The sequence below is a fragment of the Clytia hemisphaerica genome, unplaced genomic scaffold (assembly GCF_902728285.1).
Source record: "Clytia hemisphaerica strain Z4C2 unplaced genomic scaffold, Clytia hemisphaerica genome assembly, whole genome shotgun sequence".
Lineage (NCBI taxonomy): Eukaryota > Metazoa > Cnidaria > Hydrozoa > Leptothecata > Clytiidae > Clytia > Clytia hemisphaerica.
The window spans coordinates 304809-324493 of NW_027104573.1; the positions used below are offsets into that span (position 1 = coordinate 304809).

The following is a 19685-nucleotide window of genomic DNA, read 5'->3' on the forward strand; positions in this document are numbered from 1 at the left end:
AAGCAATTTTTTCATAAAATGAGTTGAATGATTAATTTTGTGTAGTTCAGTCTGAGAAGCAGCTTTTTCTTCACAATATTATAATGATGAAAGTAAATATTTTCTTGATTCTAAGAAATAGAAAATTTTAATAGCTTTTCGCACCATAATATTTTCTAATTTTCTTTAAAAAACTGCCGCAATCAAACAATTTTTTTCCAATCAAAAGAAAATGAAACCTCTAATTTCGAATTTCTCTCTCCTTTTTCCGAAAGGCAATAGAAGGACAAACAAAGCTCTGTCTGCACCTCAGTCTCTCATCAATCAGAACAAAGTGAAGCCTAGTTAATAAAGCCCGTAGGCTAAGATGCATGACGATAAAGTTTTTTTGGAGCTTTCTTGGAATCAACTAAACATCAGATTAAACCAAGTGACTGAACCTATCTAGCTTAAATTTCTAGGCTAAATAAAGTCAGCATTTTCATCTATCTTGAATCGAAGGCTTTGGTGGGAAAAAACAATGAATAGATCGGGGAGGGATCGGTATGATGTAATACAGTTCTTTTTCTTCTTTATTGCTTTTCATCTCCATAAAACAGAGAAATTGTAAAGAACATCCAAGAAGAATGGTGAATATCATCAAATATATTTCAATACCATCCATGGTCATCTTATTTCTCATGGGAACTATCGGTAACATTTTCATCATTGTTTACTATGGATCTAAAAGTAAATCAAAACGAAGCAAATATACTCTATTTCTTGTTCACCTGGCAATAACAGACCTCATAGCTTGCATATTTGTTCCAGTTTACAATTTACCAATTGAATTAACCGGCAGATGGTATTATGGGCGTTTCTTGTGTGAATACACTGTTTTTGCACCGTCGGGGATCACCATATACAGTTCATGTTGGATATTGTTCGGTATACTTTACGAAAGATACCGTTCAATCGTGTTTCCTCTGAAAAGACGTCTCGAAGGATGGGAAATACATTTATTCTGTGCATGCACTTGGATCGTAAGCACTATTGCGCATGTACCGTATTTCCTGGCCACGCACCACGTGCGTGACGAGAATACAGGGCAGTATTACTGTCTCAATAACGTTGTTTCTCAGCTTGAAATCAAAACAATCGTTTCATATTATATCGCCCGTTTTATCGCACAAGCCTTGATACCTGTTATCATCATGGTTTATTTTTTCGTTCAAATACAAAAGCAATTATCAAATTCGAATCGATTTATTACAACACGTTCCTTCAGTACGTTATCTTTGTCGGCTCCCATACGGAACAAAGCAGTCCTAAAGTCCATCCGTATCACCCTCATTATATTCTCGGTTACCGTACTTTTGAATAATATGGCTCATATTGTGCGTGTCGTAGCTTCCCGGTACTACCCAAAAATTTGGAAGACATCTATTGCTCTCCGTATGATTGTGGAGTTTTTTATTAGGTTATTAGCTATAAATAATGTCTCCAATTGTTTTGTCTACGCAGGCAATATGAAACCTTTTCGGAAATTTGTTATGGATGTTTTCACATGTCGACATCAAATATTGAGCCGGATGAACTCGTCGGTTAATCGAAAACGGACAAATACCGTCAGTGTCGGTGATGACGCGCCTTGATAAAAGAAACTGGAACGATTAAATGTGTTAAATGTTAATTTCGAAAAAATAATCAACGGGAACTCCTTTTTTGTGATCCCATCGCTAAAAACGTCTGAGTAAAAGATTCCACCGGGTCTCCTGAGACTCAAATATTTCAGGAAAGGACGCATTAACTTGTCTGTATTAGTTGGACACGTCTTTTTTCACGACACCGTAATAGACCAAAAAACGATCAAAGATTCGAGTGGTGGGATAGCTATGCGGTAATTAGAATTAGATTATTGAAGTATAAGTATTGAATGTTGAAGATTGATTATCAATTATCAATTTGGCTTGTGTGTAATGAAGAAGCACCATAAAACAGACTTTAAATGCACCTTTTTTACAAGAACATCCAAAGTTTTTGAAGTATAAAAATGTTCTTAAAATGTTTATAATTTTAACATTTTGTGAGTATTTTGTGCATTTTCCTACGAAATTTGGTGCCATAGAATCCATAAAGCCTTAAAATGTTCTTAACTTGTTCTTAATATTATGGCGGCATAATTGCACTTGAGTCCCCCGGGGGGACTGATTTTTTCAGATCTAAATTAATGATCTTATTTGTGAAAAAATTGGAAAGAAATATGATAATGCTTTTAAAGAACGGACAATACTTGGGTATGGACTATAAGATATAATAGTGTATCTTCCGTTCTTTAGAATAATCCTTTTGTATAATGCTTTTAAAGAACGGACAATACTTGGGTATGGACTATAAGATATAATAGTGTATCTTCCGTTCTTTAGAATAACCCCTTTCTATAATGCTTTTAAAGAACGGGCAATAATTGGTAATGGGCTTTAAATTATAATAGTGTATCTTTGGTATGGACTTTTTTAAATAAACTAACAAAAGGAAAATTATTGTTCAGTTACTTGCAGTTCAGTCCCGCCAAATACTATATATTACTTGCAGTTTAGTCCCGCCAAATACTTGGCGGGACTGAATTACAGCCCCGACAAATACTTAAAAGCCTTATAATTAGTGCGTATTATTTATAATTAGCCCCGTTCTTCCCTGTTTTCAAAGTTCAAGCCGCCAATCCTTCTTTTAAAGGGACTAAACTAATAAAAGGAAAATTATTGTTCAGTTACTATATATATACTTGCAGTTCAGTCCCGCCAATTATTATTATTATATATACTTGCAGTTCAGTCCCGCCAAGTACTATATATTACTTGCAGTTTAGTCCCGCCAAATACTTGGCGGGACTGAATTTCAGCCCCGACAAATACTTAAAAGCCTTATAATTAGTGCGTATTATTTATAATTAGCCCCGTTCTTCCCTATTTTCAAAGTTCAAGCCGCCGATCCTTCTTTTAAAGGGACTAAACTATTAAAAGGAAAATTATTGTTCAGTTACTATATATATACTTGCAGTTCAGTCCCGCCAATTATTATTATATATACTTGCAGTTTAGTCCCGCCAAATACTTGGCGGGACTGTATTTCAGTCCCGATGATTTAATGGCGGGACTGAATTTCAGCCCTGACAAATACTTAAAAGCCTTATAATTAGTGCGTATTATTTATAATTAGCCCCGTTCTTCCCTGTTTTCAAAGTTCAAGCCGCCAATCCTTCTTTTAAAGGGACTAAACTATTAAAAGAAAAATTATTGTTAAGTTACTATATATATACTTGCAGTTTAGTCCCGCCAATTATTATATATATACTCGCAGTTTAGTCCCGCAAATTACTATATATATACTTGCAGTTCAGTCCCGCCAATTACTATATATATACTTGCAGTTCAGTCCCGCCAATTACTATATATATACTTGCAGTTCAGTCCCGCCAATTACTATATATATACTTGCAGTTCAGTCCCGCCATTTTTGTTCTTTTTTAACGAAAATTCTTAAAAATTTAGTCGGGATTGAATTATAATCCCGTGTCGGGACTCAACTACAATTATGCCATTATGGCCATCGATAAGCCTTATGTGTAATTGTGAAAACGTTTAATTGTGCAACTGCTGTATCGACGAAGTATAAACCCAACGGTCTAGACAGGGGTTTTACTTTGTATTTCTAGGCCAGAATTTAGAAATTTTTTTCTGAAGAATTAAGGAATCTAGACAAACGAATACTTCATAGGTTTAGTGTATTGATTGATCACCAAGTAACCAATGGTCACCATAAATATGTACACGGGCCGTCAAATGAACTAACTAGACCGAAAAATCGTGCAGTTTTCTTATTTTGGACCAGTAAAATCTGCGTTTCGACGTATCATGTATGGACGTATCAACACAAAACCCCTGTCAGACGAGAATCTCTCTAATGTTGTATTACAAAGCCAGTAATACATTTCTTAAGATAAAGCAAGATTCAATGGATTAGCTGAGGAGTGGAGGCTGCGCTCAAATTGTCCTTGCCTAATTAATGTTGAAAGTTGCCTCCTACTCAAAAAGAGTCTGTTGAAAATTTCGAATTTAGCGCTACCCTCACAATTTCGAAAGCTGTATTTTATTTCTAAGAAAGTTTGACCAGTGAAAGAATAACCGAAATAAAATTTAGGTAGCAAATTTAAGCGATGATTTAAGATAATAGCACAAACCATGCTATTCATTTCGCCATCAATATATCAAACAATAACAATGGGCTACGTGCTTTTTTCAATAAGCAAGAGTCTACTCCTATACCAGGCTCGCATTACGATTAGCATTCTATTGTTCTTAAACAATAGAGCAATTGTTTAGTTGCCAAAAACTGAGCTTGCATATGCTTATAAAAAAAACATGTAATCGTACTTCGGACCGTACTCTAAATATACTGGAAGGCAAAGAAACTGCAGGTAGATATGCTTGGCAGGTATTATATTTGATATATTTGGCTAACTCTATAGTTTTAGACTCATTTCTCAAATTTTAGAAAAGTAAATAAATTGATTTCCCAAACTTTTTTTCGAAGAGATTAGTCTGAGACCTTCCAAGCTTTTTGTTTCAATGCACCCCCTTCTCACAGACCCACTGGGACCCCTTCTCACTGAGGAAATTGGCCAAAACATATGACTTAAAAACAAAAGAATTGAAATCCCCAGCCATGGAAAATATGAGAAATTCAATCCCATCGAGTTTCACTCGGTCATTTCTCATACCGCCTGGCTTAAAAAATCCTACCGGGTCTGTGAGAATGGAGTGTTTTCATTTAAATGACGATTAAATTTCGATATTGGATTCGTTGCCTAAGTTAACTAAGCCCGCATCCCGGGGGGGGGGGGGTACTTAGACAAATGGAGGGTATGGTATGTGCCGCCCTTAAGGGTACCTTTTTTGAACTTCCAAAGTCCCGCTGAGGGTCGGAAAATTCTGAAAATCAAACTTCAGTCCCACTAAGGGTCGGAAAAATAAGAAAATTTCAACTTTTTACCCCCTGAAAGATCGAAATTTGGTCAAAATTGGTCAAATTTGTACAGTTATGGGTCGTAAAATTCCTAAAATATTTCTTTGTTTTCTCCTTTTTAGTCCCAGTAAGGGTCCAAAGTTTGAAAGTCGGGCGGCATCCTCCCGTCAGCTCGCAACCATAGTACCCCTTCCCCGGGACCCGTATTCACACAAGGCATTACCTTATCGGGGAAAAAAATGTCGGAGTTTTATTTAGTGGGTTTTTTTTTTCGTCAGGGAAAAATTTCGTCACCTAGAGGCATTTTTGTCACTTTTCCCCGACCCAAATTTCAAATTTGTCACTTCAAACCGACTAAATTTTCCAAATAAAATGGTTTCCTTCACTTGCTCAAAAATGGATCTTGTATTTCGACGTTTAAAGCACTAATTTCGCTTAATAAAGGCGTAAAGAAATTGGATTAAAAAATCGGGTAACAGTTTTGGTCGGGGATGAAAAAATCGAGTAAAAGTTTTGGTCGGGTGATAAAATATCGGCCAAAAATTTCGTCGGGGGAAACTTTCGTCACCCCCTCAAAATTTTCGTCAATTTCCCCCGACATTTTTTCCCCCTATAAAGTATAGCTTTTCGGTGCTTTAAGGTTTGACACCCCTGTCTCAGTAACCCGGTAGCGTTTAAAATAAGCTCACCGGGTGGCTAAGAAAATAACAGGATTTCACCGGGGCAGATTTTTGACTGAAAAAAGGCGCCGGGTTGGAAAATTTGAGGTAAATTTTCCCCGGGGTACAGTTTTTTTATATAAAGACCAGTAAAATCTTTTGATGCTATGACTACTATTGTTATTTTAAGCATCAAATTGTTCTAATGCTTTTTATACTCCCTGCTTGTAATACTAAAGCTCCATTTGGCTAAGATCACCCCGGTCAAAAAAGGGAAATGCTTATCGCCCTGTATCGAAAAATTGAAAAATTGAACCCGGATGTTTATTGGAGTTATTTTTTATCAACCTATTTCAATGCTTTCAGTAAGTCTACATTCTAAATACAAGGTCAATCTGAAGAGTAGTTCAAGATTTATGGCTAGTTTTCTGTTTAATTAAATCATGCGAAATTAAGACAGTTTTGCCATGAAGGTTGCAATGCCCATAATATATGAAAATGTCGAAATTAACAAACTAAAATGTATTTTTTTCCAATAGATAATCTCAAATACAAAAAAATATCTTTGCTAGCGAATACGTGTATCAAACGACCAATTAAATTTTTCAACAGTTTTCAGTGAAATTACATAAAACCCAAACTCTTTAAGGGCTCTGACCATAGTGAATTTTTCATAATTGCCGTGTTTTAAATGTGTTTTCTGACTGATGTAACCAACAAAACAATGGCATGTTATACATTTTCTGTTAGACAAACTATTCCTGAATCTGAAAATTCAAAAATTGCATTGAAAAAATTTGATGAAGAAAAAAATGAAGACTTTTGTGAGGAAGAGTATTTCAACTTTGAAGAGCTTAGTTTCGGCGAAGAAAAAACATTTTGAAATTTTTTTCGCAGTAGATGGTGTATCTTTTACCGAACAATAAAATTTTTTGCGGAAAATTTTTGTAAATGCTTCTTTGTCTCGAAATCTTCAAAATAGTGGTTTTTCATCAATTTTTTATCTGGATTTTGCTTAAAAAAACAGTCATAACTTTTGACACATCTTTGTAGAAAAATTTTCCGCAAAATTTAAAATAGTTCAATTCTTTGCGGACAGTGTAAAGAAATTTTGAAACAAAAATGTTAATTACCCATTAAAACTAAGCATTTTTTGTAAAAGAGGGTGATGCAACATATTATTAACATCTTTTTAAAGTTCATAACGTCATTTTTGCAATTAAATTCTTAATTACTCTTAAGGGATTCGATTAAAAAGCAATTTATAAAGGCAATTCTTTGTTAAAAGTGTTAAGGAACCTGAAATATAACTTTTATGTTCAAATACCAAAATCAATTTTTGGACTATGGTCAGAGCCCTTAAAGTCTAGTACATTGAATATGCGTAAAATATTCTCATATAAACAATCTTAAATGAGGCCCCCCCCCCCAGCGGGACCCCTAATCACGCCATCACGCAAAAAAAAATTCTCCATCACGCATCACGAAAATCGCTAAAATTTGTCATCACGCAAAAAATAGCGAAAAATAACCAAAATCACGCATCACGCAAACCGCTGGGGGCGCCTCTTAAATGTGTTCCTAGGGTTATGATGGAAAAGCTCTTCAAGTTTAAAAAGTAATCGCAAAATTGCAACACAAATCCATATTTATTTGTCAGTTTCATTTCTTATTCATTGTATTATTGTCTTTCCAAATAGATATTTCTTAACCCTATTCAACCTAGGCTTTTAGGGGCGGTTCAGAACTAGGTGGGGGGGGCTTTTCCTGTACCACCCCTTAACTTTTGATCTAGTAGGTCTTTTTGGATGAAACTTGGCACACAAGATCCTTGTCACGTAAGGTAACTTTTGACAAAAAAAAAATTTCGATGACGTCATTAATCAGGCCCAAAGTGAGCAAAAACCGAAAATTTCCTTTGTTCTTAAAAATAGCTATTGTATTCTAACAAAGGCTTAGGAAAAAAGTTGTCTGACTTTAAAATGCTTATTTTATCCTAAATATTCAAAAAGTTACGGTTTAAATGATATATTTGACATCAAAAATAAATTTGTATTAGAAAAGTGTCAATTTTTGTGACACCTTGTTGTCAGAAATGTCATCATGCTCAAGGTGTGAAAATATTTAGTTGTCAAATTTTTTTTTATTTTGAAGCTAAATAAAAGTTAGGAATTTACAGAAAATTTCACGGCAAAAGCTCTATTATTTCAAGTACTATTACCAATAGTTTGACCTCCGAACAGAAAGAGCCCCCCCCCCCTAGACCGAATAGGGTTAAACTTATTTTAAACCGACGGGTACATAATGGGGGGGGTACTAGGTTTGCGAGGTGACGGGTATGTCCGAGCCGAAAATCGAAAATCGACCCTTCGAGAGACAAAATTTTGGTGATTTTGGGACCCTTTGAGAGACTTTTTCCTAAATTTTGGTCCATTATTTCCAAATTTTGGTTTGATTTTCATCAAATTTTGGTCAAAATTCTTGGAAATCGTGACCCTTTGAGAGAGAAATTTTTGATTTTTGTGATTTTGGGACCCTTTCAGAGACTAACTTTTGAATTTGTACCTCTTTGAGAGACTTTTGAGGAATGAGAAAAGGTACCCTTATGGCTCGTACATACCCGGCACCCATTTTGCCTAAGTACCCCCCCCCCGGGTACATAATGCATAAAACATAATCTATCCTATTAAGTGCATAGCGAGCAAGCATAATAAGCGAGGGTGCTTACTTCAAAGTTTTGAATGACATTTTTCTGCCCTTTGCAAATACTATATTTTGTAGGTTTTCAGCTGAAACTTATTGATTAGCTCATTCTCATCGTTCGTTTAAAGTCGTTGGAGCCTATTTTGTGCTACCCTGAGTAGCAGAGGTTGAGTTTTCAAAGAATTTATAAACCTCGGTAAGAATTTTTATAATTTGCTCATTTTGAGCGGGGTATAATTTCCCATTGGGACGATGTTTTTCCAGTGGGAGGGACTCTCTTTGATAACGGGGTGTATTTTTCTAGTGACTTTCAAGTTTATATTTTAAAAATTCTTGTTGTAGAAAATGTACAGTAATATCCTTCTCTATGATGATTTCCAATATATAAAATCAATTTTCAAATATACTACAGTCTTCACTTGTCAATGCGAATGTCTTTTTGGCGCCAAAAAATGATGAGTGTTTCAAACATGAATTTGACGGAAACGTCTTCGGACGGTTTGTTTGCGCATTCATAACTTGTTCTTATGTAGTAGTTCTTGTGTAATAATAACGAAATTTAGAGGTCGACCACTGAAGATATAATGTTAGGAAGTTGAAGGTGACTATTTCTGGAGGTGATGTGATTAAACTATTCCACGCCCCTGTTTCCGAGGGCGTCCCTCCACAGGCATCTTCAAACAAGCATCTTCACACAGGCATGCGACCATGGCTCGCGCATCAGCATACGGTGGGAAATTGTAATAGAGCGGGGAAGTAGGCTTTTTGAGACCTGGTCGCTAGGACGGGTCCGCAGAAATCTATGTCCGCGCGATTCTTGATTCTCCAAGTGACTCTGGATGATCTTCGTCCGAAGTTTTACTTGGCCAAGCGCTAGTTGAGAATCCCTCTAGGTTTTTATCTCATTGGGATATTCTAATCTCATGCATAATTCATTTTTCTGCAACATTCAACTACGCATTTTTCTATAGATGAATTCTAAATGACATTTCTATCGACCTCTACAATATAATTAAACATTAATAAAATATTGTCTGATCTTCATCTGTCGTCAAGTCGTCAGAGGCAGAAATAAATAACACAATAAATTGACCTGATTGTTAAATCGATTTCCTTGGTTTTAATGTTTGTTGGAAATTCGATTCGGAGCTTTTTATCGCATAACTTATTCTCTAATACGGATGACTTATTTAATGTCTTAGAGTAAACTAAGTATATTTAAAACACTATGTTCATAATTTATTCTGAAGAATTGAAATTTTTGTATGGTATAGACAACTGACCTTTATATACCTTGGACCAAGCTGTATCCGCCATTGATCGATGTTTTTAGAAAAGTGGTAACACTACTTATTTTGGGTCGATTTTTAGTTCAATGAATTTTTCCGTTTTATAATCTTTTCACCATTATGAGTAGTGCTACCATTAGGGTATCCCTTTAAAAAACAATTCCATTATAAAATTTGACGGTTGACTGGGATCGAGGAACTGTGTCCATGGTATTCAAAAGTCAATAAGCATAACATTTAAATTAAATGTCTCAAAGAATTTATTTTCCTCAAGAATACAAGAAAACAAAAGAACTGCAAAACATGCGCCAAAGATTATTCAGCAAAAATGACATCGATGGTCCGTAAATTATCCATCCCATTTTTGGTCATTGCTTTAACGATCGGATGTTTTGGTAACCTTTTAATCATTATTTTCTTTGCATGGACGCGTGGTGGTCACAATTTACGCCGTCATCCTTACACCTTATTTTTTGTTCATTTAGCAGTAGCAGATCTGTTCGCATGTATTTTAGTACCCGTTTATTACTTACCACAAGATTTAGCAAACGGTCACTGGCCCTTTGGTGAATTCTTATGCGAATACACGATATTCATACCAACTGGCGTCGCAATGTATGCCACATGCTGGATGTTGTTTGCCATTATATACGAACGATATCGAAGTTGTTCATCCACTTAAACGAAAGATGGAACAAAAACATATTCATTTGATTTGTTTTGGAGCATGGGTACTAAGTTGTTTATTACATATACCGTATTTTCATGTCGACAAGTCTCGCACCAGACCCCAAACATCAAAATGTTCTTAAGTGTCACAGTTCACCTTCCTCCCTATTCAAACATAGTTCTTTAAACATTACTTACTTTACTGCACGACTTCTATTTCAGTCTCTCATCCCGGTAACTCTGATGGTGTTTTTCTATTACAAAATTCACAAAGCAATGAATGGAGCTCAACGCCGTCAAAATACACTTGGTGTAGAAAGTAAATCAAGAACACTTCTCCATCGGCAGAAACGATCAATCATACGTGCTATACAAATAGCCCTTATTATTTTCTCTGTTACCATTATTCTAAACAATGTCGGTCAACTGGTCAGAGCTATCGTTATTGCAGATTCACAGCAACGTTGGGATGATTCAGGGATGCTAAAAACAATAGTCGAATTTTTTATCCGATTTCTTGGTGTAAATAACATCATCAACTGTTTTATTTATACGGGAAGCATGTCCAATTTTCGTCGATTCGTTTTTGACGTTCTAAGATGTCGATTTCGTCGTAAATCTTTTGCGACGCCGTCGTCGGAAACGCAAGACGACGATTCAACGACTCATCAAACAACAATCTTTAGACTCAAATATTTACCGCGTAGCTCAAAGGTGTTTGACAAAGAAGCAAACTGTACCTTTACAGAATAGTGATTCTGTAATGAGATATAAAGGTTTTCTCCGATATAATAATTACCCATCTGGCACACAGCGTTGTTTTAACGTTCATCTAACGTTATATGGACGTTGTGAACGTTAGATAAACGTTAAAAGAACGTTGCGTGCCAGTTGGGTATTGTTGAAATACACTTACAGTACACCTAATGCAAGCTCGAGATAGAAAGCTTCAATAGACGAAGAAGAAGTTGTACTTTAGATTAAACGTTTCCAGTGAAAGCTTCGATTGACCAGACTGGTACCTGGTGCAATACTCAGCTAAATGTTATACTGATTGACATTATGTGTATATTGTATTCCGGATGCAAGTTGTGAAGCAAAAATCATATGGTAGTTTTGGAAATTTCTTTAGTTCGTCTTCATGGAAGAAGATATTTCATATAAAACTTGAAGGATTTTTTATATTAAAATGATCTTCAATAATCGGACTAAATTTGATAAGTTTCATTTTTTAACAAAACTGATTCGATGAAAAAACTTGAATTTCAGTTGGTCTCGTTTCGCTGCAAATCTAATACAATAGAGCCTCCTTAAGTTGAAAGCGCGCAAAAGGCAATCCAAATTTGTTCAAGTTATGAAAATTGCAAAATAGTGAAAAATTTTTGACTTAGATCAAGCCACAAAATGATATGATAGTCTTTTAAATTTTATCTAGCTTGATTAAAACTATCAAATATATTTCAGTTGTAGATTTTCGAATTAACTTTTAGCAGGGGAGTATAGAATTTATCAATCAGAAAAGATCTTCATACTTTTCGTCTTCGATATTCACATTTTCACCATTCACCATTCACCATTCATTACTGGAAATTGCTCACGCCTTAAATTTGTACCATTTTTACTCTAAAATGAAAGTCATTTTTTCTTTAAGTCAGAATACAATGTGTTTTTTATTTTGATTCTCTGAAAATAAGATTTTGTTGAACTTTTGTCATAGATATGTAATATTGATCTTTATATTAGAAGGTACGTTTTATTATATTGTGTCCGTATTGTACATGAATTAGGTACCGAATAGGGTTCGAACCTTGAACTTGTCAAACATGAGATTTTGATTGACAGTTTGATTGACAGGTTGTCAATCATCGGGTTTCAATGATCACAGTAGTGCACAAGCAAGTCAAGATCAAGATTACCACTTTTCAATTACCGAAAATGTTGAATATTTTAATTCAATTTCCGATAATAGTACATCTTCATTGAATTTGTAGATTCGATTTGGAACGTCGTTATTTGATTAACAATTTATCAATCTTTATCTTAATTCAATACTTAATATGCACATACCATATGCTTTATGAGTATACTAGCGAATTTGGGGTTTTTCGGAATCGAATAGCTCGAAGTACTCATGCGCATTACTGTTTGTGATCCTATACTGCTCTTTTTCAAAGTGACTTTGAGTGAATAGCGGTGACTCTTATCATACTATCCACATTAACACAATGAAGTCAAAAATAATCAAAATTTGGAGTAACTGAGAAGCGACACCATAAAGGATTCACATCAAAAGCAACATCTACGTGTATATTATGATATAAGAAAATGCTATAACTGTCAGCAATAACAAGCAATATTGCAGAAAACTTCTTTAATGAAACTTCTACAATGTCTCATAATAGGCGATTCTTTAATGATTAGATACGAAAACTCTTTTTGATTTTTGATTTCTATTGTTTCCTTCAGGACTGTTTTCCCTCCCTAGAATAATCGGAGGGAATCAATGGTACATTGAACGTCTTTGACCTAAGCAAATACTGAAACTTTCAATATTATCAAATGATAATCGCACGTGACGGTTCCTACTTGCTTGAAACGGAAAGAAGGCATTCTATTGGTTTGAAGTGACGTAAAACTTGAATTTAACCAATAGAATTTCTTCATTCCGTTTCGGTGTGAAACGGAACAGTCGCGTGTGAATATGGTCTAAAGCTTTTTAAATTTTTAAGAAAATCACTTTCTAACATAACTCTCGGTCACTTATACTTAACTTTTTCTCATGGATCATATGTTTTTAGTCGTTTCTACTCTATCCTCCATCAAACCCCTGAATTTCAGGATGATCTTTTTAGCGCTGATAAAATTCCATCTTGACACGTGCCGCTCATTTAAGCTTTACTGTATCATAGCTAATTTACATTATCAAATTTGATTTTTTCTCAAACCAGCATAATTGAGTTGATGGGGTAATTTTCTAATTTGGTATTCTACGATAACATATGAGACATAGCGAGAAAAAATTGGTTAGTTATTGAATGTTTTTTATAAGAACCAATATATTTCGGTCGAGGCTCTTTCTTTTTAGATTTTAGCCTCCAATGTTCTGGAAATGTTCTATAGTATCTAGTTATTAGGGCTAAAAAACAGTATTTAAGCAGCAATTTTTCCCAATGTTTTCCAGGGGTTGACCAAAACTGAGCCTCATTTTCTTTTTGAATATGTTCTTATACAAGCGAGTGTTTTCTATCTATCAAAAGACGTCTCTTTTTACTTCAAATCAACTAATCTAATTATAGGTCTTATTAAATCATGTTACCATTTTTATCAAAAGGCAAGAATTTTTGGTGGTATAAATATGGGTGCCGTTTTAGTTTGGATCACAAGCATCAACGTTAGCGAGCAAGTAAAAGCATTCGAAGAAGAAAGAGCAACAGTTGAAAGAAAAAAGAAGAAATTAAACACAAAAACAAGGTATAAACTTCAAGTTACCAAGAGAGACATATTTTTTGGGTCAAACGTTTTGGATATCAACTTTCAACAAAAGTTAATGATTAATATTTGTAGCCACCTAAGTAGGCCCTGGAAATGATTGGTGGCCATTGGGCCTAAAGTTCTAAATGAGTGTGAAATGGAACCGACAATCCCCGAAAGCAAAACTGGAGTTTAGATTTGTAAAAAATCGAACTAATGGACAGGGTAGGGTAGTCGGGCTTCGTCCCACCACTGGGCAACTCAAAAATGTAAGCATTCTTCCCAAAATAAACTCTTTTTCTATTAATCTAATGAATGAAAGAATAAGTCGACATCAAGCCTCCCTTCTTATAGATATTGTCGTACCTCCAAAGAATTCCATAAGATATGAAATAAGGAAAGAAATGAAAGCAAAATAAACTTTTGTCACTTTATTAGAGCTTTAGAGACAATTTTTATCCCAGCTACTTAATTTTAATCACCGTAAGTTTTGGTCAACTTTCCTTCTATACAGAAAGATAATTGGCTGAAATTATCTAGGGCTTATCCTTTAGGCGAACAAACTTTCGGGGACAGAAAGACAATTTTTACCCATAAAGTAGGGCCTTATATTAAAAGCCCAACTGCTCACAAACTAAAACTATTTATTTTCTTTGTTTAAGTTGTCTATCAAGATGTTGTTGACAAAATTCATCGCTGTTGTTGTTCTTCTTGATGGAGCTCTTGGACTGCGTAAGTCGTTAATAGTATGAATATGCAGAAATTATTACGTAATCAGTTGCTTAACCAAGAGGGGCGCAAAATTTGTGTAGTAGAGGAGATTTTTATGACTTTGTAATTATCTATTGATGGTATTAAAAGATAATTATAATAGCATAAAAATCTGATGCCCTGGAGTGACTACTGCTGATCCAGCAACCTCAACTACGCCTGTACCAACATTGCCACGTAATAGATTTTGATATGGGATCTCTGATCAGATAAAAGTTTATAAAAATGGATATATCTGAAAAAGTTTTTAGAGAGTTGCTTTAATAATATCTTACTAGTTTTTACTCATAAAAACCGAAAAACCTTTCATCATCTAAATTGATCTTAAAGATATATTTTACTTTATAATTGCCACTGCAGGGAGCCTTAAGCAACCGAGGATAGTTGGACAATTAACTCACAACTTTGCGCACTTGTTTGTCACTCTTCTTATACCGGTTAAATGGTTAACCGGTTAAATATTAGCCCGGTATTAAGTCTGTCTTTTTCTTATCCTTGGAGAATTAATGAATCTAGGAAATTCCCTTTTTTGGGAAATTCCCTTTTTTATACCACAAGTAGTTATTAAGCACTCCGCGTAGTTTAAACAAACGTGTACATCAGTAGAATAACATATGAAAACAGTATCCTTAGATACACGGTTTTTATAGAATACCAATAAGTTGTTGTTCTGGCCGGGCTGCTCTGAATTTTATGAGGTTTTCGGGCTTAAATGTTCTTGTTATATTAATTAAAATGGAAATATGTACTTCTCAGTAAAAACTGTTCTTAATTTGTTCTTAGGTTTTGGCCAAATTTCAGCATTGTATTTTTATAAAATTGTTCGTATAAAAAAACGTCTAAGGCAAGGCACGAATGTCACTCTAAGTAGACGCCAAAACAAAATGGGCTTTACTTTTGAAACTGTAACTGTAAATCACTTCCTTGACGCATTTGTTAGCATTTGAAGACTGAATTTTGTCTCAGATCATATGAGCAGTGAAAATTACTGTAGGGCTAATACCATTCCTTTTGAAAGCAAATTCAACTCTATGTGTTCGTTTTGCTGTAGTGGCACTTTAATTAAAGTTATGGCTAGTATATTTCTTTTCTGCTGCGTGTGACGATGTAGCAGCTGACTGTGAATTTGTAAAGTATGATCCTGGACATTGTTTGCTGCCAGATATACAGGACGAATGTAGAAAATCCTGCAATTTATGTCGTAATATTTTCATAATTCATTTTTCAACCTTGGCTAATCGCTTCACACATTTGAACTCAGACTTCAAATTAAGTTCGGTTATTGTTTATCATTTGAATGTAAAAAGAAGGAAACTCTTTACTATTTTAGCAGCTACACCCGCACCTTCCACTACTGCTGCCCCTGCTATCACCACTGCTGCTCCTGGTGTATCTACTGCCGCTCCTGGAGTAACCACTGCCGCCCCTGGTGTGACGACTGCTGCCCCTGGAGTAACCACTGTCGCCCCTGGAGTAACCACTGCTGCCCCTGGAGTGACTACTTCCGCCCCTGGTGTAACCACTGCTACCCCGGCAACCACCACTAAAGTTGCTCCAGCTACAACAACTGAATTCACATTGCCGCCAACTGAACCAGGAAGCGATAGCTCAACTTTGGTTGGTAAGTTCTAGGAAATACCGATTCATTTCTTTTTCTTCCACAATAAGATCCCGATACATTTATTGAATCAATAATTGTTTCTCTGATTGCTTATATTTACATTAGAGTGAAAATTATCCTCACACCTAGTTTGGATTTCTTACTCTGAGATTTGCTAAATAAATTTTTAATATCATCTTTTCGACCACTTTATAGTTTGATAAATTTTGAAAAAATATTTTCTAAGGTTTTGTCGTTTTCTTATTTCATGGGTGTTAGGCATTAAAAATTCTTATAAAAGCTACCCTTTTATTTCAGAGTAAGGTATGCTCACCCGGGGGGGGGGCACTGTGTTTGCGGACTGACGGTATGTGTGGGCCAAAAACTGGCTTTTAAAATTGCACCCTAACAGTGCAGCAAAAATTTATGAAAATCATACCCTTAGAGTGCATTTTCCCCCAAATTTTCGATCCCTTTGGTGCAAAAAAATGGTCAAAATTCTAGCATTTTTGGTCAAAATATCTAGATTTTTCAAAAATTTTCTGAAATTTCTACCTTTACAGTGCATCTCTAGTTTTTTCGACCCTTACAGTGCATTTTAAACATATTGGAAAAGGTACCCTTAGAACCCGCACGTTCCCGTTGGTCCTTTTGCCCAGCTGCCCCCCCCCCCGGGTATGCTCATCAAAATAAAACTAGGTTGCATCTTATTTTTCGGCAAAATGTTCTTCTACCTATAATGTGGACTGAAAAGGTTCAGACTTTATTATTTATTTTTCAGATCAAGATTTGACAAGCACGTCAAGCAGTGTTCATACCAGCAACGGTTTTTCTGTCTCCTCTGGATCCAAACGAAGAAGACGAAGAAGTAAGAAATAAAAATTAATTTTCTTTCTCTCTTTGTTTCATCAAGCATTTCTTAATACATACCTATTCTTTTTCACTGTTCAAAAAATTAGAACATACCTGTATTAACTATCCTCAATACACAGATGTAATGTTTTTTCAATGGTATCCTTGTGTTTAATTTAAAAGTCGTATTCTTATAATTATTCATTTTCAGGAGATGTTATGACTTCGACTGCTCCACCAGCTACCACCCAAACTATCACTTATGCACCTACTACTACACCCTTCCCCGCCCCATCTATCTTCCTTCGACTTGGTGGTGCCGCCACTGGTGACGTAAGCACTACTACCATCCCAAGAAACATTGTGGAATCGAGCTACAATTGCCAATGCAATGGTATCTTCGGAAACATCGACTGGGCAGCACTTTGTCAATCTCAGAAATATTGTTTAAGTTTTGTTGTTCGCCGATCATCAGCCATTGATTCTCCAACAACCACTATTGCAACTCAAACTTTCACTCACTACCAAGGCGTCTCCAAATCATACACTTCCACTGATTTTCCAAAAAACAAATGGCTTCGTATCACTCAAGACATCAATGGCAAATGTGACCAATTAACCGTGAGTATTAGATTACAATTCATTTTATAAGAATCTTGAAACGCTTATATATATTGCCAAGGTTCCCTTAAATTATGCAAAATAGGGTGAAGAAGCTAATGCACGTTTTTTATAAGAACATCCCCAAACTTTGAAGCCTTTTGATGTTCTTAACTTTATTAGTTTTTAAGCCTAAAATGCTCTTAACATTTTCTTATTTTCACCATTTTGTTAGTATTTTTGTCCATTTTTCTTGGACATAGAGTGTTATAGAGTTTGCAAAGCGTTATAATGGTTTTAATTTGTTCTTGATATTTTGGCCATTAAAGCCTTATGTTCTTATAAAAAATCACTTATCAAACCCTTTCTGGTATAATACTTTTCCTAAAATTTCGAGCTAGAGTTATCTTATAAACGCCTAATTCTCACAGACCCACTGGGAACCCTTCCCACTCGAAAAATTGGCCAAAATATCGTCCCCAGTGGAAAATTATCCTCCAAACTTAGTCCCCGATGAACATAATAAACTAATCATCATATGCTAATATGCTAATATTCCAATCTGCACTGAAATTTTGAGTTGCAAACAAAAGAATTTAAATCCCCGTTCATAAAAAATATGGGAATATGAACCCCCATCGAGTTTCTGTCAGTTACTTTTCCCACTGACTGAAGAAATGTTACGAAGTCTGTGAGAAGGGGATGTTTATAAATTTCCGCTAAATTCTTTTTCAGGGCAAACTTGAGGTGTCGACAGCCCCAACCGACTTTTTCGACGTTGGATCATTTGCCATTCATGGAAAACCATGTGCTGAAGTTCAATTTTAAATTTTCGTCATATGTGCCATGATTGACAACACCCCTGAGAATATAATTCAACATCACTAAATAAGGATAAAGAACCAAATGTTGATGATAGCAACGATATTTTTAAGTTGTAATTGAACACGTTGGACTTATCTGGAAGAAAATCGTACACCAACACCCAGACCTGGTTTGATTTTCTGACCTTATGTTAAACTTTTGGCAAGTAAATTTGACCTCTCTAACAACAGTTATCCGTTTATTATTTTAATCGACCAACACTCCTCCACTGATTTCTCGAAACAGAATATTACTCATCACCAAATATTATATTTTTCATTCCATTTATATGAATTTAGACAAATTTATTTTGTTTTGAAACACAATGTGCTTTATTTTTAATGAATTTTTTGAGTATTATCATTTATTTTTCCCAATTTATTGTATTTTTTTATTACCTGCTAATTAATTACATTGAATAAACTTTCTTTACGATTAATTTCCAAACTTTTCACTGCTTGACTCTTATATGTGTTTTCATTTTCTAAACAATAGGAAATTAATATAACTAAACAGTATGTGGCCCCCAAAACGGGGATCAAATTTGAAATTTCTCTCAAATCTAGAGGAAAAGAGATTTTACAAAGATTTTTGCTGCATGAAAACCTTTAACATCTCTACTTTATTTCCTGGAAAGTCTTTTTCAAAATTTTCAATTTCAACAATATTTTTCAATCGCTTAAAGATAGGTAGCTTTTTTCTAATGGCCCCCAAAACGGAGGTTTGAAATTTTAGCGATTTCTTGAGATATCTTTAAGATATGAATACAAAACTTTGACCATAGTTTTGAAATATAATTTAGAGGGTTTTGGGCATAAATTTATTTGATAACATTTTTACAGTATACCCCTGGTTGTCAAAATGCAGGTTTGGGGCCCCCAAGACGGAGGTGTAGCTAAAATCAAATTATTAAGCCCAGTGGTAATAGGGGGAAAAACTATGAACATATTTGTGTTTTTCCTTAAATTTACGACGCGATGGATGTAAAATTTATGATTTTTATGAAATATTTCAAGATTTTCGATACTGCAAAGTTCAAACTGAAAATTTAGAAATTTTCAAAATGACAATTTTGATTTAACAACGTCTTAATCAAGTTTTTGAAAACAAATCTCTTTTGAAAATAGTTCCATTCGTGTATAGAATAAGCTGTGAAAATTTTAGAAAAAAAGCTTAACTGAAACTGAAAATATTAAGCTTTAAAGATATATTCTACTATATTTT

At 34.9% G+C, this 19685-nt stretch overlaps 2 protein-coding genes across 2 annotated transcripts; both read left to right on the forward strand.

Moving 5' to 3' along the window:
* The first annotated feature begins 605 nt into the window (after positions 1-605).
* On the forward strand, positions 606-1613 carry LOC136823503 (rhodopsin, GQ-coupled-like). The gene has a single exon (XM_067079692.1). It carries the CDS (start codon positions 606-608, stop codon positions 1611-1613), a length of 1008 nt encoding a protein of 335 aa, XP_066935793.1.
* A 2793-nt stretch (positions 1614-4406) lies between these two features.
* Positions 4407-18889, forward strand: LOC136823492 (uncharacterized protein DDB_G0290587-like). The gene is made up of 7 exons (XM_067079680.1): positions 4407-4452; positions 13675-13774; positions 14437-14506; positions 15876-16166; positions 16927-17013; positions 17209-17618; positions 18333-18889. Exons 3-7 carry the CDS (start codon positions 14449-14451, stop codon positions 18423-18425), a joined length of 939 nt encoding a protein of 312 aa, XP_066935781.1. The 5' UTR covers positions 4407-4452; positions 13675-13774; positions 14437-14448; the 3' UTR covers positions 18426-18889.
* The last annotated feature ends 796 nt before the right edge of the window (positions 18890-19685 follow it).

Bases quoted from the DNA above. Each gene is read 5' to 3' on its own strand.
- LOC136823503 (XM_067079692.1), top strand. From the start codon at position 606: ATGGTGAATATCATCAAATATATTTCAATACCATCCATGGTCATCTTA.
- LOC136823492 (XM_067079680.1), top strand. From the start codon at position 14,449: ATGTTGTTGACAAAATTCATCGCTGTTGTTGTTCTTCTTGATGGAGCT. The intron at 14,507-15,875 runs GTAAGTCGTTAA...TTACTATTTTAG, and splicing joins TGATGGAGCTCTTGGACTGC to CAGCTACACCCGCACCTTCC. The intron at 17,014-17,208 runs GTAAGAAATAAA...ATTCATTTTCAG, and splicing joins CAAACGAAGAAGACGAAGAA to GAGATGTTATGACTTCGACT.